The sequence below is a fragment of the Sorex fumeus genome, unplaced genomic scaffold, assembly GCF_029834395.1.
Source record: "Sorex fumeus unplaced genomic scaffold, SorFum_2.1 ptg000122l, whole genome shotgun sequence".
Lineage (NCBI taxonomy): Eukaryota > Metazoa > Chordata > Mammalia > Eulipotyphla > Soricidae > Sorex > Sorex fumeus.
The window spans coordinates 10,314,929-10,337,767 of NW_026606179.1; the positions used below are offsets into that span (position 1 = coordinate 10,314,929).

Sequence of the window (22,839 nt, forward strand, 5' to 3'; positions counted from 1 at the left end):
CTCCAGTCTCACGTGCTTTCCACATCCCTAGCCTGGGGTCTGATTTTGAATTTGATTTTGAATTTTAAAGTAAGTATTTCAAAGGTTTGGGAACTTAGCTTGACTTTAGTCCAGAAGGGATCTGTTGGTGGGGGCAAGGAAAGGTATTGGTCATAGAAATGACACTGAGTTGGAAGGCAGAATAGAGCCAGATTTAGAGCTGGGCTACAGTTGGGGACAGGATGGAGAAGAGAGTATGGAGAGAACGTTACTGTGCATCTCTGAGTTTATTTTAGGTTTGGTTGGGTCAGAGGCCAGAGGACAGTCATATTTGGATCACAATTGAGTCTCCCAGTTAGGGGTTCAGGTCAAGAATAAGGTGTTGACCCTAAAGGAAAGAGTAAGAAAAAGGGAATGCCCTGCCACAGAGGCTGGGTGGGGTGAGGGGAATGGGGTGGGGGGGGGGGTGGGAGAGCTACTGGGATCATTGGTGGTGAAGAATGGGCACTGGTGGAGGGATGGGTACTCGATAATTGTATAACTGAAACCCAAGCACGAAAGTTTGTAAGTCTACAACTGTATCTCATGGTGTTTCACTAATAATAAATAAATAAAATTCTAAAAAAACAAAAGAATCAGGTGTTGAGGTGTTTGTCCTGAGTAGATATTTGGGGTCAAGAACTTTATCCAGGTTTGGCCTCCAGTTGAGGCTGAGGTTGTGTTTGGCCTGGCTAAAACAGCATGGTGGGTAGGCTTGGGCATGAAGGTTGACGAAGGTTAGGTTTTTGTCAGAATTACTGTCAAGAAGAAATCAAGCTCTCACTATTCGCAGATGATATGATACTCTACTTAGAGAACCCAATAACCTCCACCAAAAAACTCCTAGAAACAATAGACTCGTATAGTAAAGTTGCAGGCTATAAAATCAATACCCAAAAGTCCATGGCTTTCCTATACGCAAACAGTGAGAGAGAAGAAAGCAACATGAAAAAAACAATCCCGTTCACAATCGTGCCCCAGAAAATCAAGTACCTAGGAATCAGCTTAACTAAGAAAGTAAAGGACCTGTACAAAGAAAACTACAAAACGCTACTTCAGGAAATAAAAGAGGACATGAGGAAATGGAAAGATATCCCCTGCTCATGGGTCGGGAGACTTAACATTGTCAAAATGGCAATACTACCGAAAGCATTGTATAAATTCAATGCAATCCCTATAAGGATACCCATGACATTCTTCAAAGAAATGGAGCAAACACTCCTGAAATTTATATGGAACAATAAGCCCCCACGAATAGTAAAGCAATTCTTGGGAAAAAGAAAATGGGAGGAATCAACCTCCCGAACTTCAAACTGTACTACAAAGCAGTAATAATTAAAACAGCATGGTACTAGAACAAAGGCAGAACTGCAGACCAATGGAACAGGGTTGAATACACTGACATCTCCCCTCAATCATATGATCATCTAATCTTTGATAAAGGTGCAAGTAATGTGAAGTGGAGTAAGGAAAGCCTCTTTAACAAATTGTGCTGGCATCATTGGACGGCTACATGCAAAAAAATGGGCTCAGAACTCTGCCTAACACCATGTACAAAAGTAAGATCAAAATGGATTAAAGACCTCAACATCAGACCAGAAACCACAAGGTACATTGAAGACAAAGTTGGCAAAACCCTCCATGACATTGAAGCTAATGGTATCTTCAAAGATGCCACACCACTGGCTGAGCAAGTGAAAACAGAGATAGATAAATGGGACTATCTTAAACTAAGAAACTTCTGCACCTCCAAAGAAACAGTGACCAAAATACAAAGACAGTCTACAGAATGGGAAAGGATATTCGCCGAATACACATCTGACAAGGGGTTGATATCCAGGATATACAAAATACTGGTTAAACTCCACAAGAAGAAAACATCCAACCCCATCCAAAAATGGGGCAATGAAATGAACAGAAACTTTCTCAAAGAAGAAATCCGAATGGCAAAAAAGCACATGAGAAAATGCTCTACATCTTTAATCATCAGGGAGATGCAGATCAAAACCACAATGAGATACCATCTCACACCTCAGAGACTGGCCCACATTCAAAAGAACAAAAGCAACCGATGCTGGCGCGGATGTGGCTACAAAGGGACACTCCTTCACTGTTGGTGGGAATGTTGACTGGTTCAGCCCTTCTGGAAAACAGTATGGACGATTCTCAAAAAATTAGAAATTGAGCTCCCATTTGACCCAGCAATACCACTCCTGGGAATATATCCCAGAGAGGCAAAAATGTATAGTCGAAGTGACATCTGCACTTGTTTGTTCATTGCAGCACTCTTTACAATAGCCAGAAACTGGAAGAAACCTGAATGCCCAAGAACAGATGACTGGTTAAAGAAACTTTGGTACATCTACACAATGGAGTACTATGTAGCTGTTAGAAAAGATGAAGTCATGAAATTTACATACAAGTGGTACTACATGGAAAGTATCATGCTAAGCGAAATGAGTCAGAAAGAGAGGGATAGACATAGAAAGATTGCATTCATCTGGGGGATATAAAGTAACAAAATATGAGATTAATACCCAAGAATAGCTGAGATCAGCACCAGGAGGATTACTCCATAACTTAGAGGCCAGCCGGGTATTCTAGGGGAAAGGGCAGCTCAGATAGAGAAGGGAGCACCAAATAAAGGGTGTTCGGAGGATCCTCCCAGGAGGGAAGATGCATGTCGAAAGTAGACTATGGACTGAACATGTTTGCCACTCAATGCCTCTTTTGCAGAACACAACACCCAAAATGAGAGAGAGAGAACACAGGGGATTTCCCTGCCACAGAGGCAGGGGGAGTTGGGGGGATGGGGGTGGGGGGGGATATTATCCATGGTGGTGGAAAATGGGCACTGGTGGAGGGATGGGTATCTGATCATTGTATAATCGAAACCCAAGCACAAAAAATAGTAAATCTACAACTGTACCTCATGGTGTTTCACTAATAATAAAAAAAAAGAATAAAAAAAAATTACTGTCAAGAGTCACAGCAAAGTAAGGACTAGATTAGAATGCAATCCTCTCCCAAACTTCCAATCACATCCAATCATCTTCCTCAATGAATTGTGCCAGGGGTCTGGAGTGATAGCACAGTGGGTAGGGCATTTGCTGGGTTCAATTCCCAGCACCCCATATGGTCCCCTGAACACCACCAGGAGTAATTCCTGAGTGCAAAGCCAGGAGTAACCCCTGTGCATCGCTGAGTGTGACCTAAAAAGAAAAAAAAATGAATTGTGCCACCATCCATGGAACAAGAGCCCCAAAGTTGTCCCCCCTCACCCATCTTCCTCCACATGGCCTCCATTCTTTTTATCACCAGGGTTGCATAACTCTGTCAGCTGCTACCATATCATCCTGCCTCTCATGCATGTCACCATCAACTTATTCAGACACCAGAAGTGGTCCTCACAGCTCCTTAAAATCTGTCCTTCATTTGGCAGCCAGATCAATATTTTGATTTTTTTGTCTGTTTTTTTTTTTTTTGGTTCACACCTGACGATGCTCAGGAGTTATTTCTGTCTCTGTATTCAGAATCACTTATGGTGGTGCTTGGGGGACCTTATGAGGTACCAGGGATCAAACCTGGATCAGCTGCGCACAAGACAAGCACCTTACCTGCTGTTCTCTCTCTTTGGCCCCAGATTTGAAAATACAAATCTTACTGTGTCAGTTCCCTGACTAAAACCTTATTAACTCACCATTGCAGGCAGAGTAAAGTCATACTCACCATTGTGTCTAAGATTGTTGTCTGGTTCTAAGGTGCCAGCCAACCTCTGTGCTCTGAGCTCCATCCATTCCCCTATCTCTGTCTCAGGACCTTAGCATGTGCTGTTTTGCAACACAATATACTCCACAGGTTCCTTATAGTCTCTTCCAGTTTAAAGTTTACTGATCTTCCAGTGTGACAACAATAGTTGGAAATTATCCCTCTGGATAAGAACTGAGTGTTGAAAGTAGGTAAAGGGATATGCATGATAACCTTTCAGTATCTGTATTGCAAACCATAATGCCCAAAATAAGAGAGAGACAGTTCAGTTCATTGTCATTCCCTGGGACAAAATGTCCTAGAAGGATTTTCATGAAACTCTATTCCTTTCTTTCAGTGCACACTTTGTGTATGATTCTGTATTTGTCGATCTATATTTTCTTTTACCCTAGACTTCCAGTTCCTAGATGAAAAAGGATTTCCTATTTCCTTCCTTCCTTCCTTCCTTCCTTCCTTCCTTCCTTCCTTCCTTCTTTCCTTCCTCCCTCCCTCTCTCCCTTCATCCCTCCTTCCTTCCTTCCCTTCTTCTCCTTCTTTTTCTTTTCTTTCTTTCTTTCTTTCTTTCTTTCTTTCTTTCTCACAGCTGATGATGCTCAGGGGTTACTTCTGGTTCTGCACTCAAGAATTACCCCTGGCGATGCTTGGGGGACCATATGGGATGCAGGGGTTGAACTTCAGTCGGCCAAGTGCAAAGCAAGGGCCCTACCCACTTTTCTACACTCCAATCCCTGAGAAAGTACTTATTAAGGGCTAGAGAGTGCATTCCATAGGCTGGCATGCATACTGGTATCCAGGAAGCCTGAGTTCAGTTCCCAGCACTGCAGAGGCCTCCCAGAATTGGTGGATAGACCCCCTGAACATAGAGCTGGGCAAAGCCCCAAGTTCATACAAAGAAAAAAAGTATTTCTTTTTTTATTTTTTAAATTTTTTTTTATTGAATCACTGTGAGAACAGTTACAAAGCTTTCAGGTTTAAGTCTTGGCCCTACAATGATCAAACACCCATCCCTTCACCAGTGCATATGTTTCACCACCAAGAACCCCAGTATATCCCCCATCCCACCCCTCCTCCTGCTTGTGCGGCAGATGATTTCCACTTTACTCTCTCTCTACTTTGATTACATTCAATTTTTCAACAAAAGACCCACCATTATTATTTGGAATTTTCCCCCAACAATCAGACCTGCCCAAAAGGCATCATTAGATAATTTGTTTTCTATTTTTGATAATGAAGAGCATTTGCCTTGCACGCAGCCAACATGGCCAACCTGAGTTCGATTCCTCCGCTCCTCTCGGAGAGCCCAACAAGCTACCGAGAGTATCTCGCTCACATGGCAGAGCCTGGCAAGCTCCCCGTGACGTATTCGATATGCCAAACACAGTAACAACAAAGTCTCCAGTGGAGACGTTACTGGGCCCGCTCAAACAAATCGATGAACAACGGGAGGACAGTGACAGTGACAGTGATAATGAAGAGCATATGATGTTGCGCAGCAGATTTTGGATTTCTGATATTTTAGTAATTAAGTTTGGAGGGTCAGGTGAATGAGACCAGTTGTAGTTACAGGGACGCTGTCTCATTTGCCAAGGTGTCGAAAATCAGATGGGCTGGTCACGTAATGAGATTTAAAGACGACCGCTGGACTAGAGCTGTTACCGACTGGATTCCACGGGATGTCAAAAGACCGCGTGGCCGCCCACCTACCAGATGGTCAGACTTCTTCGTCAAGATCATGAACGATCGGTTTGAGGCCCTTCATGTTCCCGGAGCGAACAGATGCCATTGGGCTACACTAGCATGCGACAAGGACAAATGGAGACGTTACTGGCGCCCGCTCGAGCAAATCGACGACTAACGGGAAGTTAAGTGATTAAGTGATTAAGTTTGGAGGGATTTCTGCCAGAAGCTGCTGAGTTCCAAGATTGGTTTATGTGCCTCTGGGATCATGGCCATTCTGGGGCCGGAGGAGCCATTCATGGGTGGCAAATCAGGGTCCCATCTGGGCGGGGAGAGGAGCTGGTCCCACTCCCATCCCATGAGACCCTGCGTCTCTTATCACTGCAGGCTCGTACCTATATATATGGTGCCAGGGTTTGAACTGGTGCCAACTATGTGCAAGGCAAGAGCCCTACCTGCTGTACTATCTCTCCAGCCTCAGTATTTCTTCTTAAAAATGAGTATCTCTTAGAGGCATAAAGGATTGGGTCTGAGAGGCACTGGGAGGCTGGAGTGAGTTTGTGGATTCATGTGCCTCCAAGATCCTAGAGGTCGAATGGGGTTTGCATTCCTGGTTTGGGATCAGAGGAGATGTGAGTTGAGGCTTGAATTCACCATTCAAGTCTTAGCAACAAAGAAGCTTGTTTTTGTAAAAACTTATATGCTATATTTTTTCATTTTTTATAATTTTATTTATTGAATCACCATGAGAGCAGTTACAAAGCTTTTGGGTCTAAGTCTCGGTCATACAATGAAACATCCATACCTTCACCAGTGCCCATTCTCCACCCCCAACAACCCCAGTATACCCCCATCCCACACCCTCCCCGCTACCTGTGGGGGCAGATGATTTCCACATTACTCTCTCTCTACTTTGATCACATTCAATATTTTGACACCAGACCCACCATTATTATTTGAGATTTTACCCCAACACTCAGATCGGCTGAAAAGGTAACTGTAGACAATTTGTTTTCTATTGCTGGTTATGAATAACATATGATGTCACACAGCTGTAGTAGTGGCCGCGTGATTTTGAAATTCCAAAATTTCAACACTTAAATCTGGAGGGATTTCTGCCAAAAGCCACTGGGTTTTGAGATTTGCTCCTGAGTCTCTGGGATCATGGCCACTAAGCAGCTTGTTCAGGAGCCAGAGAGGCCGTTCGTGGGCAATGACTTGGGGTCTCCTTGGGATGGGGAGGACAAGCTTGGCTCCACCCCCATCCCATGAGGCCCAACAAGTTTCGTCACTGCTGGCCCAAGCCTGACTGTCCCATGGCCTCTGGAGGATGATGGCCACCGAGCCGCCAAGGGTGAGCAGGCGGAGTGACAACACCCTTTCCACCCTGGGGTGGCCCGGCGACAGTAACCTACTGTGGGGTCCGGACGCATTTCTGACAAAAGTCGCTGGGTTTCAAGGTTTCGAGATTTGTTTCTGAGTCTCTGGGATCATGGCTTTTAAACAGCTTGATCAGGAGCCAGAGAAGCCGTTCGTGGGCGATGACTTGGGGTCTCGTTGGGGTGGGGTGGACAGGACCAGCTCCACCCCCACCCCGTGAGGCCCTGTGTGTCTCGTCACTGCAGGCCCAAATCTGACTGTTCAGTGGCCTCTGGAGGATGGCGACCACTGGGCCGCCAGGGGGGACAGGCCAAGGCACGAAATGTATTCCCATCTGGGTTGGCCCCGCACTTGTAACCTACTGCAGGGACCGGACGCATTTCTGCCAAAAGCCGCTGGGTTTCGAGATTTGTTTCTGAGTCTCTGGGATCATGGCCATTAAGCAGTTCAATCAGGAACCAGAGAGGCCGTACCTCCAATTATATAGCTGAGCCGGAGGTGGTTTGTGGGTGTGTCTCCCACATACCTAACTTTTGACCGTGTACTTTCTTGGTAAACTTTGCCCCAAGTTTTTGGGGTCTGGCCAAAGGCACAGCAGCAATTTTGGGGTATCTGGAAGTCTGAAGGTGCCATCAGGCTGCTGATGCACTCGCCTCACAGGTACAGACTGACCTGCTGGTGGCACCGTACCCCCTTGTGCTATTTTTATACTCAGTTTTCACCTAGTATCCGTGCCTTTAAGAAGAAAGTTTGTTTGTTTGTTTGTTTGTCTAGATTTTTGTTGCTTGAGCCCGGCAGTGGAAATCCTCCACACTCCATAATCTCTCCCATGCTCTGGGCCAGACCTCACTGCCAGGGATGAGCCTCATCCAGAAATTAATCTGCTGAAAGTCTCAGGTATGTGAATTTTGCAACTGGAATCTCCAGGCTTTCATGGAGTCAGGGATGAGCAACCTCCCACCATCTCTTTGTACTTCCGGATGCCCTGGCATTCGTACAAATGCCCAAAACTGCCACCCAGTTAAAAATTTAACTTCAGCCGTATTATTCTATGAAAAACTTTGGACTTCCTGGAGCACATGGCCATTTTCACCATATGAAACATTTCAAATTCTACAACACTGATAAACCAGGAGCAGCACACCAGATTGAATGGGATGTAATGTAGACAGCAACCAATTTCGACTAACAAAATATAAATACAGAAGACTTAACCTGCAACAACATCTTAGTAATCTCTTATACAAAGACTTACTGGCTCCATGATGAGATACAACAATCTTTTCTAACCTTCTTCTAAGGAAACATTTTTCTGACCATTCTTTTAGTGAATTATTTATAATTATATATATTTATATTTCACAGTCACGGTCCTCCCGTTGTTCATCGATTTGCGCGAGCGGGCCCAGTAACGTCTCCATCATGAGACTTATTGCTACTGTGTTTGGCATATTGAATATAATTTATAATTATTTATAATTCACTCAACTTATAATTTATTATAAAATAAATTATTGAGGGCCTGCTATAGGGGCAGGCTTAAGGGGTGGTTGGAAAAATTGGAGTACTGGTGGTGGGAAGGTGCAGAGTTGGTGTTGGAATATTGAATGTCTGTAACAAATCATCATGAACAACTTTGTAAACCTTTATAGAAACAGTGTTTATATAAGGAGTAAGGGGAAAATAAAATGAAAAACAAAAGATTTTTGTTGTTGTTGTTTTGGGGGCCACACTTGGCAGTGCTCAGGGTTACTGGTTCTGCACTCAGGAATTGCTTCTGGCAGACTTGGGGGTCCATATGGGATGCTGAGATTGAGTGCTGGTTTGCCCCGGGCAAGGCGAGTTCCCTATCCATTGTACTATTTTGCCAGGTCTGCTTGTTTAGTTTTTGTTGGGGGCTATGTCCTCAACTACCTGAGTTTCTAGCACAAATTACATTTATATATTTTATTAATTAATTATGCAATTGTATAGCACTGTCCTCCCGTTGTTCATCGATTTGCTCGAGCGGGCCCAGTAATGTCTCCATTGTGAGACTTGTTGTTACTGTGTTTGGCATATCCAATACCTCATTACAATTAAATAAATTACAAGCATTCAATGCATTCATGAACAGGCCAGGAACTTCACCCTCATGACAGTTAAAATTATCAAAATTTCTTCCCTTTGGATTTTCATTTCTGTGGCTTTGCAGCATTGCCAGAGGTGCTCCTCCCAGCTCCGTGTTCATTTTGGCTCCCAGCAGTGCTGGGGATCAAACCCAGATCTCCTGTATGCAAAGCACTTGTCAGTCCCCTTCCTCCACACCCACAGCTGTCTCTCTGGGCCCCAAAGATTCTTGAATTTGAAACAGATTGCATAAACCAAGGTCCAGACAATATGCAATTGTTTAAGGAAAGAGGAAACAGTTGTCCAGTAAGTGCATGCAGAGTGAAAATTGCTGAAGATACTTTACAGAGAGCAAAAATATTACGTTAGGGCCAGGGATATGTTCCAACATCTGAAGCACATGTTTGGCATGCAGGAGGTCCAGGTTCAACCCCTGGCATCACATGTTCCCCAGCACTTCCGGGAGTGACCCCTGAGAATTGAGCTGGGAGTAGACTTCTGAGCACTAACAGATGTGATCCAACAAAAACAAACAAGAACGTTCTATCAGCGGGTGGAACCATGTTTATGCATGCGAAGCACCCACTCAGACCACTGGGCTATCTCTCTGGCCTTAAATGCAAATTATAGTGCTTGAGGACTGCTCTCAGCTCTGTGCTCAGAATTTCCTTGGGTGGTGCTCCACGCACCTAACACCATGTCAGGAAGCAAAGCCAGGCTGGCCACTTGCAAGGGGAGAGCTTAAGGCCCTGTGCCACGTCTGAGGCGCCCAGATATTTTTGTACAAACACTAGTATGCATGTAGAGATCAGTGTACACTAGGCAAAGCCAGGCCAGCTGGGTTACAGTGACATTTAGTGGGGTGCAGATAGAGCACACAATACTCACTTTGTTTGGGGGGGTGGCACCTCCCCAAGCTGTGCTCTGAATGCCCAGGGATCCACTTGGCAATTCTCAAGCAACGGAGTTGTTCGACTGTGGTTGGGGTGCTGCTGAGTCCGTGTGCTGGGGATTACTGGGCCATGCTGGCAGTGCTCGGTGGAACACAAAGTTCCAACTGGATCTGGGTCAGCCTCCTGCCAGACAAGCCTTAATCCCTAAACCATATGGGTACCATCTCTGGATTCACCTTTCTTTGGGGCGTCCATACCTGGCGCTGCTCTGGGCTGACTCCTGGCTCTGTGCTCAGGGATCACTCCAGGTGGTCTCAGGGGTCCCTATGTGGTGTCAGGGATAGAATCCCAGTCCGTGATGTGCAAAGGTCGTTTGCACCCTGCGGGCTGTCCTGCTGCTCCAGCCCCTCAAGGGTTTTGTTGGTTGGTTTGTTTATGGGGCCCCATCCAGATGAGCTCAGGGCTGGCTCTGCACTCAGGGATCACTCCCGGCTGTGCTCGGGGCACCCTATGGGATGCCGAGGACCTAATCCTGATCGGCCGCGCGCAAGGCAAGTGCCTCCCTGCTGAACCAGCTCTCCAGCCCCTGCCTCCCAGTTTTTAATTCATATCCTTCGTTTATTGAGATTTGGGAGTCAATTCAGGCTGCACGGCGGGGATGCGATTCAGCTTCGACAAGTTCCCACAGTCACAGGCCCGTGAGACCTCAGGGTCTAAGCAGCCCCCCAAAGGGGGCCCCCGGCCACCCTGGGTCCTGGTCCTGGCAGTCCGCTCCCACCCTCGGCGGGTCCTGCGGACCGTGCGGGGGAGGAGGCTGGAGCCGCGGGGCGCTGAGATAACCCTCGGCTCAGGAAGGGGCGTCCCCGAGCCAGCTCCACCTGCCCCCGGGCGCGGGGGCGGGGCCGCCTATAAGAGACGCACCTGGAGCCCGGTTCTCACCCACCCGCAACGCACCCTGCACGGAGACGCTCGGGCTGAGAGGTCTGGCGCGGCGGGGGCTGGGACGGGGCTCCAGGTCCCAGCCTGGGATCTGGGGGCGCAGGGAACTCCTGGACCAGAGTGATGGGGGCAAACTTCTCAGTCCCAACGGGAAGCAGGGCTGGGCGTGTGGACCCCTGGGGCTGAGGGAGGAGGGGCTGGGGGTCTGAGGGAGGAAGCCTGAGAGTCTGAGGGTGGAGGCATTGAGGCCTGGGTTGAGGTTTGGCCTCTTGAACTCTGTCCTTCCAGCGCCTCCAGAAAGACCCTCCTCACTGCAGCCGCCCGGGAGTCTCTATGGCGGGGCCCCTCGTCCAGCTGCTGCTCCTGCTGTTAGCCTCGGCGTCCGCCGCGCAGGATGGTCAGTGGATGGGCCCCCACCCCACTGACCTGCCCAGTGGCTGTCCCAGGATCCTGAGACGGACGCCCTCGTCCCCAGAGCGTCCAGACTCTGCCTCCTGCCTGTGCGACCCTGAGCGGGAGGGGGGTTGGGGGGAGACGATCTCCGGGTGCCCAGCCCACTGCTGTCCCGCCGGCGCCCCTGCCTGCAGCCGCAGCTGCGCCCCTCGCCGGTCTCTGCGGTGGCGTCTGGCCCCGCCCACCCCGTCAGGCTCTGTCCTGCATCTGTGTCCCCGATTCTGACACCCACGTTTCTTCTCCATGTCTCTCTCAGACGATGGTAACAAGAGTGGAGACAGGATCATCGATGGCGTTCCCTGCAAGAAAGGCTCCAACCCCTGGCAGGTGGCGCTGCTCAAGGGGAACAGTCTGCACTGCGGGGGGGCCCTACTCAGCCCCCGCTGGGTGATCACAGCTGCACACTGCAAGATGAGGCACGTCCCCACGCGCTGTCACCTGCCCCTGCCACACTCTGTCCCCCTCTCTGGGTCTCTGTCCCCCTCTCTGGGTCTCTGTCCCTCTCTCTGGGTCTCTGTCCCCCTCTCTGGGTCTCTGTCCCCCTCTCTGGGTCTCTGTCCCTCTCTCTGGGTCTCTGTCCCCCTCTCTGGGTCTCTGTCCCCCTCTCTGGGTCTCTGTCCCCCTCTCTGGGTCTCTGTCCCTCTCTCTGGGTCTCTGTCCCCCTCTCTGGGTCTCTGTCCCCCTCTCTGGGTCTCTGTCCCTCTCTCTGGGTCTCTGTCCCCCTCTCTGGGTCTCTGTCCCCCTCTCTGGGTCTCTGTCCCTCTCTCTGGGTCTCTGTCCCCCTCTCTGGGTCTCTGTCCCCCTCTCTGGGTCTCTGTCCCTCTCTCTGGGTCTCTGTCCCCCTCTCTGGGTCTCTGTCCCCCTCTCTGGGTCTCTGTCCCTCTCTCTGGGTCTCTGTCCCCCTCTCTGGGTCTCTGTCCCCCTCTCTGGGTCTCTGTCCCCCTCTCTGGGTCTCTGTCCCTCTCTCTGGGTCTCTGTCCCCCTCTCTGGGTCTCTGTCCCCCTCTCTGGGTCTCTGTCCCTCTCTCTGGGTCTCTGTCCCCCTCTCTGGGTCTCTGTCCCCCTCTCTGGGTCTCTGTCCCTCTCTCTGGGTCTCTGTCCCCCTCTCTGGGTCTCTGTCCCCCTCTCTGGGTCTCTGTCCCTCTCTCTGGGTCTCTGTCCCCCTCTCTGGGTCTCTGTCCCCCTCTCTGGGTCTCTGTCCCCCTCTCTGGGTCTCTGTCCCTCTCTCTGGGTCTCTGTCCCCCTCTCTGGGTCTCTGTCCCCCTCTCTGGGTCTCTGTCCCTCTCTCTGGGTCTCTGTCCCCCTCTCTGGGTCTCTGTCCCTCTCTCTGGGTCTCTGTCCCCCTCTCTGGGTCTCTGTCCCTCTCTCTGGGTCTCTGTTCCCCTTACCCTATCCCTGTCCCCCTGTCTGTCCTCCTCTGTCCCCTTCCGTTCCCTCTGACTGAGGCCGCTCTTCCCCCAGCGAGTACGTGGTTCACATGGGCAGCGACTCCCTGAGTGAAGGCGGTCAGAAGATCAAGGCCTCTAAGTCCTTCCGCCACCCCGACTACAACACACAGACCCACGCCAACGACCTCATGCTGGTCAGGCTGGACCGGCCAGCACGAATGTCAGCCCAGTTGAAGACTGTCAACCTGTCATCCCGCTGTGAGCCCCCAGGGACCAGCTGCCAGGTCTCTGGCTGGGGCACCACCACCAGCCCTGATGGTGAGCCCAACCACCCCCGCGGCCCCTGGGGTGGACCCTCCTCCTGGAGGACCTACCCTCTGACGCCCCTGTCTGTCTCTCAGTGACCTTCCCCAAGCAGCTCATGTGCACGAATGTCAAGCTCATCTCCTCCCAGGACTGCAAGAAGGTGTACAAGGACCTGCTGGGCAGCTCCATGCTGTGCGCTGGCATCCCCAACTCCAGGACCAATGCCTGCAACGTGAGCGCCCGCTCCTGCCCAAGCCCCTTCCCTCCTTCCCTTCCCTCCCCTCCCTCCCTTCCTTCCTTCCTTCTTTCTTTCCTTCCTTCCTTCCTTCCTTCCCTCCTTCCTTCCTTCCCTCCCTCCTTCCTCTCCTTCCTCCTCCCTCCTTCCTCTCCTTCCTCTTTCCCTCCTTTCTTTCCTTCTTCCCTCCCTCCTTCCACTCCTTCCATCCTCCCTCCTTCCTCTATTCCTTCCTTACCTCCTTCCTTCAGTTCTCTCTCCTTCCTTTCCTCCCTTGAACTCACTCACTGATTCTTACTGACTTTCCAAGTCAAACCTTTCTCTGCTATCACAGGGGGAAGGAAGGGAAAGGATTTTCCCCGTCATCACCCACAGATGTCACTGGTCTTGCCACACAAGTGCTTGAATCTTGCATCTCCTCTATCTGCTTTGTTTTGTGGGGGCAGTGGGGTGGGGTTGGTGCTCAGGTGAGCTCACAAATACTTCTGGCATATCTGGGAGAGTCGCCAGGGAGGGAGATGAGCACCCAGAGGTGAGCACCGGTACTTCCCCTCCAACCTTGTGTTGTGCTGGGTTTTGATTTTATAGGAGGGTTTTAGGGGGCTAGGAGCCATACTTAACAGAGGATGGGGTGCAAACACCTGGTGTGTGGCTCAGGTGCAGGTCACTCTGGACCACTGGGGGGAACCCTGCAGTGTCAAGGAGTGAAGGTGACCCCCGAGGCTGAGCCTCTGTCCCTGTCCCAGCACCACTTTCTTCCTGACTTTCTCTGTCCCACTCTCCTGTCAGAGGAGCCAGGAGTGTTTCTGGGGGTAGGATAGAGATCTGAATGGGGGAGGGGGCTGACAGGAACTAGGAAAGGCAGAACTCAGAGGCTCAGGAAAGCCTCACTGACCAAGGTCGATCATATTCTAAGACAATATTTTCCTAATCCGCCAAAAAGATGAACAAAATAGGCTCAGATAAAGGCAGGTCCAGGGCAGTGATGTGCAAAAAAAAAAAATTATTTTTTATTTTTTATTTTTTTTTTGCTTTTTGGGTCATATCCAGCAATGCTCAGGGGTTGCTTCTGGCACTTGCACTCAGGAATTACTCCTGGCGGTGCTTGGGGGGGACTATATGGGATGCTGGGAATCAAACCTGGGTCGACCACATGCAAGCCACTGTGCTATGGCTCCAGCCCCTAGTGTGTGAAATTTCGTTTGTTCTGGAGCCACATCTGTCTGTGCACAGGGGCTGTTTGTGACTCTCTGCTCAGGTCACTCCTGATGGTGGCCAGGGGACCATGGTGGTGCGGGGGTCTACCCCAGGAGGTGCCTTCACCCCTGTGCGATCACTCTCGCCCCTGGCTGAGTTTTTTTCTTTTGAATTTTGGGTTATGCCCAGCCGTGCTCAGGGAGGACCATAGGGATGCCAGGAATTGAACCCAGTTCAGCCGTGTGCTAGGCATGTGCCCTGCCGACTGGCCTCTCCTTGCTGAATCTTATCGGAGCCTGAAGTGAGTGCTCTTTATTGAAAAATCTGATATTTGTTCATTCCTGGCGATTGAATTATCAGTTTTGCAATAAGCCCTCAGAGCTTCAGGGGTGGGGGATGGGGTAAATAATGGGTTCTCCCCAAGCAGAGGTCCTTCCGCTCCCCCATGATTGGCTGTATTAGTCTGGGCTCAAGCCAATGTTGGAGAGGTCTACGTCTCAGGTCTCTAATTGATCCCTATGATCGTGAATCTCTTCCCATTGGCCAAGGTAGAAATCTGTGGTTTGGCAAGACAACTATTAACTCTGTGTGTGTGTGTGTGTGTGTGTGTGTGTGTGTGTGTGTGTGTGTATGTGGTATGAGGGGTGGGGAGTGGGTGGGTGAGGTGTGGATGGTGGAGATGGGGGCCAGGCCAATCACTTCATTCTGTAGCCAAAACTAATCTGCTTTGCTCCCCTGCAGGGTGATTCTGGGGGACCCCTGATGTGCAGAGGTAGCCTGCAAGGCCTGGTATCCTGGGGAACTTTCCCTTGTGGCCAACCCAATGACCCAGGAGTCTACACCCAGGTCTGCAAATATGTCAACTGGATAAAGGAGACCATGAGGAAGCATCGCTAGTGCTCCATCTCTGGGCTGGAACAGAAAAGTCACAGAAGCAGGAATGAGCTGGAGTCGTACTTGACTTTTCCTGTCCTTAAAGCCTCAACAACATGCCGTGTGTGGAAACATGTGGAAACAAAGCAAAGTGACAACGACCAAAACTCTCCTCAGAGCCGCCTCAGGCTGGCAGGAAACGGGCCAGAACCCTCAACCCAGGCCAGCACCCTCAGCCCGGACCAGCACCCTCAGCCCAGGCCAGTACCCTTGCCTGGACCAGAAATCAGTGCAATTGTTACGGAAGGCATTTTGGCTGCTGTGAATTCTCATTTGAATTCTAATAATTCTAGAAAGAAACTTTTTATTTTTCAAAAATCAATCTAAAAAGTGGAGCAATTCAAATGTTACTTGAATTCATAGCAACATTATTTATCAAAAAGAAACCTGAGCATATTCCAATTTTCTAATTTTGTGGATTGTTTAAGAAAAGGCTGGCTTGGGGTGGGATATTAGGAAGCTGTTAAGGATAATAATCATGTAGAACTGCTATACTAAGCACAAATTTATTTTATCTGATGTTAAAAGCAAAAAAAAAATGTATGTAACCCCTGCAATGTCCAATTGAAATAGTCACATAATAAAATCTGAAGGAACATGATAGAATTCTTCCATTTAATTTTCTGGGGAAATGGACTTTTATAAGCTGAGCAATAAGGGTAAAGAATAAGCTCTTGAAGATCTAAGGTTGGGGAGAAAACACCCTCAAGAGAAGGAGCCTTCAACATACTTTCTCTGTGTGCTGGAGGCCCCTGGTTGATCCCAAGCACCACATGGTTCCCAGAGCAACACAGGATTCTGTCCCTGAGCACGAGCTAGGAGTAGCTCCCGAGCATCACTAGGTGTGGCAAAGGAGGAAGGAAAGAAGAGAAGGAAGGGAGGGAGGGAGGGAGGGAAGGAGGGAGGGAGGGAGGAAGGAAAGAAGGAAGGAAGGAAGGAAGGAAGGAAGGAAGGAAGGAAGGAAGGAAGGAAGGAAGGAACAGAAGGGAGGAAAGGGAGGGAGGGAGGGACAGAAGGGAGGGAGGAAGGAAGGAAGAAAGGAAGGAAGGAAGGAAGGAAGGAAGGAAGGAAGGAAGGGAGGGAGGGAGGGAGGAAGGGAAGAAGGAAGGAAGGGAAGAAGGAAGGAAGGAAGGAAGGAAGGAAGGAAGGAAGGAAGGAAGGAAGGAAGGAAGGAAGAGACAGAAGGGAGGAAAGGGAGGGAGGGAGGGACAGAAGGGAGGGAGGAAGGAAGGAAGGAAGGAAGGAAGGAAGGAAGGAAGGAAGGAAGGAAGGAAGGGAGGGAGGGAGGGAGGGAAGAAGGAAGGAAGGGAAGAAGGAAGGAAGGGAAGAAAGAAGGAAGGACAGGAAGTAGGGAAGGGCGGAGGAGAGAGGGAGAAATAAGGAGAGGGACCAAGCACCCACTGGGGCCAGGAAGGCAGCTCAAAGAGCTACTGCGTGTTTGCTTGTGGGTGACCAGGGTGTGACCTCTGGGACAGCATGGCCAGCTCCACCCAGAGACTCCTTTGGAGGGGACAGAACCCAGAAATATGTATCTATGGGACACTGACTTTGCTGTGTTTGGTGGTCACACTTGGCTGTGCTCAGGACTTTCTCCTGGCTCTATACTTAGGGATCCCTTCTGATGGGACTCAGGGGACCCTATGTGGTACCAGAGATGGAACCTGGGTGACAGCGTGGAAGACCTGCGCCCTCCCCGCTGTCTCTCCTCTGTCCTCTTGGACATTGTTGAGACATTGCCCCAGGTCCCTGCCCAGTGTCAATTTTCCCACCATTTCTCCAGTTCTCAGTTTTCCTGCTCTGTAAAATGGAAGAGAGAAGCAAAGGAGAGAGGAAGGGGGCAGGGGAAAAGGTGTATGCTGACCGGACTGGACAGGGAGGCCACCCTTTAGGACAGAGGGAAAAGACTCCAGAAAGAAGCAGGCAACTGGGTCCCCCAGGGCTTGGATGAACTTTCAAAAAAAGAAAGGAAGGAAGAAAGAGCTAAAAGAGCTTCCCACATCTGATGGTCAGCGGAACACAGTGTGAAACTTGGGTGGCTCCTGATCTCAAATAAGGTATGATAAACGTTTGGGGTAGGGGCCCTAGTGATAATATAGCAGGGAGGGCATTTGCCTTGTCCACGGCCGACCTGGGTTTGATGCCCAGCACCCCATCCGGTCCCAGAGCACCAGGAGTGATTCCTGAGTGCAGAGCCAGGTAAGCCTTGAGCATCACTGGGTGTCCCCCACACACATCCCCACGGGACAGGAAGAGGAGGAAGGGGAGGAGTGGGGACTAGACAGGGGGGGGGGGCGGCCAGGGCCCTGACTCAGCCAGCTTGTTCCTACTGGCCCATGCTCAGGCTGTCACGCCTTAGATGCTGCTGACAGGGACCTTCTGCAGCTCAGACTCACCCCCTTCCCCACCTGTTTTTCCAGCATCCCCCAGAATTCCCTCCAGACCAGCCTCCTCCTGGGCCTTCTCTCCCAGGCCCTCCTCTGCCCCCCAGGCTCCCTCCTGCTCTGTTCCCATTCATGCACCCAGATGGTTCCTGCATGCTGGAAGTTCAGCAAACATGTCTTTGTCCCAGAAAACACAAGATCTGGGTCCTCACACCACACATACACACACACACACACCAGCCTGTGAATCAGGGTCAAGGTGGAGGAGTTTTGCCCACCTAATTCCGTCCATGAAGGTCCCTCAACTTGTCTCTTTCTTTAAAAAAAAATTTAAATATTTTGAAATTATTATTATTTTTTTAGCTTTTTGGGTCACACCCAGCGATGCTCAGGGGTTACTTCTGGCATTCAGGAATTACTCCTGATGATGCTCGGGGGACCATATGGGATGCTGGGGGTCGACCACTTACAAGGCAAACGCCCTAACCGCCGCTCTGGCCCTAATTTATTTATTTATTTTGTTATTTGGGTCACACCCGGCAATGCTCAGGGGTTACTCCTGGCTCATGCACTCAGGAATTACTCCTGGCGGTGCTCGGGGAACCATTTGGGATGCTGGGAATCAAACTGGGTTGGCCGCATGCAAGGCAAACGCCCTACCCGCTGTGCTATCACTCCAGCCCCCCTAATTTATTTTTTAAATTGAATTGCTGTGAAGTACACAGTCACAAAGTTGTTCATGACCCAGTTTCAGTCATACAATGCTCCAGCATCTGTCCTTTCACCGGTGGACATTTCTCGCCACCAATTGTCCCCTGTTTCCCTCCTCCCCCCCACCCCACCACTATGTGGCAGACACTTTTCTTCTCTCTCTCAATCCCTCTCCTCTCCCCTTTTGAGCATTGTGGTTTGCAATACAGATACTGAAAGGTTATCATGCATACCCCATTACCTCCTTTCAACGCTCAGTTCACAACTCAACTCCTAGCACTCAGGCTGCAATGAAGGGTTCTCCAGAGTACCCCAGCTCTCACTGCACCTGAGATGGCATCCGGGTGACCTGTTGGTCTTTTATTTTTTCCTCTTTACTGTTTCCATCTTGCTTTGTAGTTCAGTGTGTGGCCTCTGGAAGCTGGACTCTGGGCTCCAGTCCCGCTTCTGATACCTCCCAAGCTGTCTGCTTTTCAGCCTAGGAATGTCCCCCAACGGTCTCTGTCAGCGCTGGAGCAAGCGAGAGGAGGGAGGATGCATGCCCTTTTCCCAGGCTGGCTCTACTCAGAAAGGGTTAAAACGTCAGACAGAATACGCTGCGGATGGCCAGCTATTACTTGTGGTTTCTGCTGCTTCCCTCTGCTTCTGCTCGCTTAGTTTTGTTATGAAACAGTACCTTTATGGAAGACTTGCAGAGCACAGGAGTTTGGAGGAAGACTACAAGGCAGAACCCATGGGGACACCAGCAAACACCAGCCGGAAGAGAGGATTCTCTCTCCCTCTCCTTCCCTACTCTTTCCCTCTCCTTCTCTCTCCACTTACTCTTCTCTCTTCCTCTCTCTTTTCCCTCTCCTCCCCCTCTTGAATTTGATTTTGGTTTGTCTTTTTTCGGGACCATCCCCAGTGGTCACCCCTGGACCACATTGCTCAGGGACCCCATGCGGTGCAAGGCAATTGCTTTACCTGCTGTACCATCTCTCTGGTCCCCATTAGATCTTTGTAGGGGACAGTGAGTGAAATTGTTGTTTTTGTTTTTGTTGTTGGAGCGCAGAGAGCCCAGGGCTTTCCAAGTGTGGGACAAGTGTTCCACCGCTTGGCTGCAGCCCTGGGACCCTCTCTCCAGCCCCTCTTCCACTGCCCCCCCCCCAACTGGCTGAGCATGTGCTGGCCTCTGTATGAGGCTGCGTTCCCACACACCATTTCCCGACAGTGAGCTGTCAATTCCTCTTCCTGCACCTCGATTTTCTTATCAGTGCTACGGGAGTGGGTGTGATGAAGTCACCCTGTCAACATTTCTGTAGGCTGCTTCTAGGTCAGGTCCTATGGGAATGCTTAGGACACAGGGGTGAGTAAGCCCCGGGCCCGACAGAGAAGACCATCCAGATGGTCATGATATGGGACTCAAGGGAGGTGCCCACTGTGGGAACTCAGCTGAGAGAGTGACTAAACCAACTGGAGGGTGGTGTTCTGGGAAGGCTTCCTGGAGGAGGTGATGGCTAAGCAAAGACCTGCAGGACAAGTTGTTGCAAGAAGAGCACTTGGAGAAGAGGGAACAGGAAGACCTGAGCTGACCCACAGCGACAAGGACTGGACCTGCCTGCCATGGGGGACACACCAATCCAATCTGTGTCAGAGCACACAAGTGGGCAAGGATGGGAGTGATAGCACAGCGAATAGTAGAGTCATAGTACACTTCCCTTGCACGCGGCCAACCCGGGTTTGATCCTTGGCATCCCATAGGGTCCCCCGAGCACCACCAGGAGTGATTCTGAGCACAGAGCCAGGAGTCAGGCCCGAGCATCGCCAGATGTGACCCAACACCCTCCCTCAGCCACGCAGCATGGCCACTGCTGACTACAGTTGCCTCTGACTTGTGAGGCTCGGCGGCCCCTAACCGGGACATTCTAAACATATAAAAGCCACATGAGGGCTGGGAAGACAGCCAGGAGTGTGGTCTGCATGCAGGATCTCCAGCACCGCATGGTTCCCCTGAGCCCTACCCAGAATGACCCGAGCACAGAGCCAGGAGTACCTTTAGCACTGCCAGGTGAAAAAAAAATCCCAAAAAATTGCCCTTAAGGAGCCCAAGAGATGACAGGAGGTGAGGTGCCTGCTTTGTAAGTCACCGACTTCAGTTCAATCCCTGGTACCTCATCCAGTCCCCTGAGCATGGCCAGACGTGATTCCTGAGTACAGAGTTCTGAGAACCACCAGGTGTCATCCAAAAAGAAAAGAAAAATGTGGTTTAGGGGCTGAGAAGATGCCCAGGTGCACATTCCTAACTGTCCATTGTCCTGGTGACCCAGTCACACCCCCGGACCCTGGTTTCTCCTTGCGCCCCACGTCTGCTGGTCCCTGTGTCCTTCGCACTGGGTCACATATGCCCAACACCGCCCCCCCCCCACCCGCCAACGCACATGCAAAGTCCACCCTCACCAACACACATGCCAAACCTTTCCACCCCTCCTCTCTCTTCCCGGCCAACCCACATTTAAAGACCCCCAACCCTCCGGGCCTCCTCCGGCTCCCAACCCTGCTGCGCGTCGCGTCACACCCACCCCGCTCGAGACCTTCCTGCATGTCCCCTGCATCTCCCTCACAGAACCTCATCAGCACCCCAAGAGCCCCTCAGCCTCCCACCACTCCCACACTCAGCCCTTCCCTGGGGGCTGCAGTCTCGTGCACCCTCACTGGCTTCTCTGGAAAGTTGAGTGTGGGGAGGGCCGAGGGAGATGGAATGAAGAGAGCAGCCCAAACATCGAGGAAGCCAGACGGCTAGAGATGGGCAAATGAACGGCAGGCTGGACTCGGTCTTGAGGGGCTGCACAGCCCAGCATGGTGAGGACCTCAGCCCCACTCCAGCACTCCACACCCCCCAGCAGGAGTCACCCTCGGGTGGGGGGGGGGCCCAAGTGCTGCCATGTAGGAAAGGAGGGAAGGATGGAAGGAAGGAAGGAAGGAAGGAAGGAAGGAAGGAAGGAAGGAAGGAAGGAAGGAGAAAGAAAAAAGAAAGGAAGGAAGGAAAGAAGGAAGGAAGGAAGGAAGAAAGAAAGAAAGAAAGAAAGAAAGAAAGAAAGAAAGAAAGAAAGAAAGAAAGAGGAAAAGAAATAAAATTAGGGAGAAAGTGAAAGAAAAAGATGTTGGAATATTGAATGTAACTAAAGTGATGACTTAATAAACTTATAAAATCAAAGAAAGAAAAGAGAAAAAGAAAAAAAGAAAAAAGAAAGAGGAGAAAGAAAAGAGAAGGAAGGAAGGAAGGAAGGAAGGAAGGAAGGAAGGAAGGAAGGAAGGAAGGAGCCAGCCTGCAGAGAGAGGCGAGAGGGGAGGCAGACAGGGAAACGGAGCACATGGAGATGCCAGTGTGGAGCCAGGGACGGGCCAGCAGGGTCAGGCCGCAGGGGGGACCCGGGTAGAGGTGGGTGCAGGCTGGGCCAGCAGGGTCCTGGCGTCAGCGCGGACAAGGCCCAGCTGTTGACGCAGCCAGGGCCGCCCACTGGCCACGGAGGCCGGGACGGGAGCTGCAGGCGCCTGCTGGACAGAGCACCATTGTTCCTCCCCTCTCCCGGGGCAGGGGTGGGGACCCGCGGGTGACACACGCCAGCTGGAGGGCCACTGCCAGGCACCACCGAAGGACTTGCCCAGGTGTGTGACTCACCCGGCCCCACTGAACCCGTTCCCAGGGCAAGGGTGCAGGGCGGGGGTGCCCGTGTCCGCAGCGGGCAGGGGGTCACGGGGGCGGGGGGGCAGGGGCTGGCCCGGGGGGCTGGACTCAGACATCGCTCAGGAGTTGGCCAGGGGCTTTTCCTGCCCTCCCTGTGCTCCAGTCTCGTGCTCTGGAGGCCACCCGACTCTCCCCCTCACATCCAGGGGTCCAGAGCCCTCCACCCCTCCCTCTCTGCCCAGAAGCGGGGTCAGGGGTCATGGCCCAGTGGAGAGCGGAGGAATGTGTGTGGGAGGCCTTGCTGGGAAAGGTGCGGCTTTGGGGAGGCAGGGGTTAAAAGGAGGCCCAGGAGCACCTGCAGATGGGCCAGCCTCTTCCGGAGGTGTGAGTTCTGCAAGCCCCGAGCCCAGCATCCTGACCCTGGGTCCCAGGACACCCTCATCCCCAGGAGCCCCCCGCACCTAGGAGGGGGCACCCAAGCATTCCGCCTCTGCCTCTGCCTGTGTCCCCTGCTGTCCCGCCTCACTCACCCAGGACCCTGTGCAGCTGGGCAGGGGGTGTGCAGGTAAGCTCCCCCCACCCCACCCTCCCCAGCCGTGCTGCAGGGCCGCGGTGCTGAGGGCCTGGTGGGCCTAGCTCACAGCTGTCGGTGAAGGTCAGCACAGGGCATAGGGCAGAGGCCCCGAGAGTGGCACCAGGAGGCACCAGCCTTCCAGGGACCTGGCAGGGACAGACTCGCAGCAGGACAAAGGACAGAGTCAAGGGGAGGGACCGCGGGCAGTGCTGAC

At 51.3% G+C, this 22,839-nt stretch overlaps 1 protein-coding gene across 1 annotated transcript; it reads left to right on the forward strand.

Moving 5' to 3' along the window:
• The first annotated feature begins 11,117 nt into the window (after positions 1 to 11,117).
• LOC130043356 (kallikrein-7-like) lies at positions 11,118 to 15,259 on the forward strand. Its single transcript, XM_056135609.1, has 5 exons — positions 11,118 to 11,181; positions 11,494 to 11,657; positions 12,702 to 12,942; positions 13,026 to 13,162; positions 15,104 to 15,259. The coding sequence occupies exons 1-5, from the start codon at positions 11,118 to 11,120 to the stop codon at positions 15,257 to 15,259; spliced, it is 762 nt and encodes a 253-aa protein (XP_055991584.1).
• The last annotated feature ends 7,580 nt before the right edge of the window (positions 15,260 to 22,839 follow it).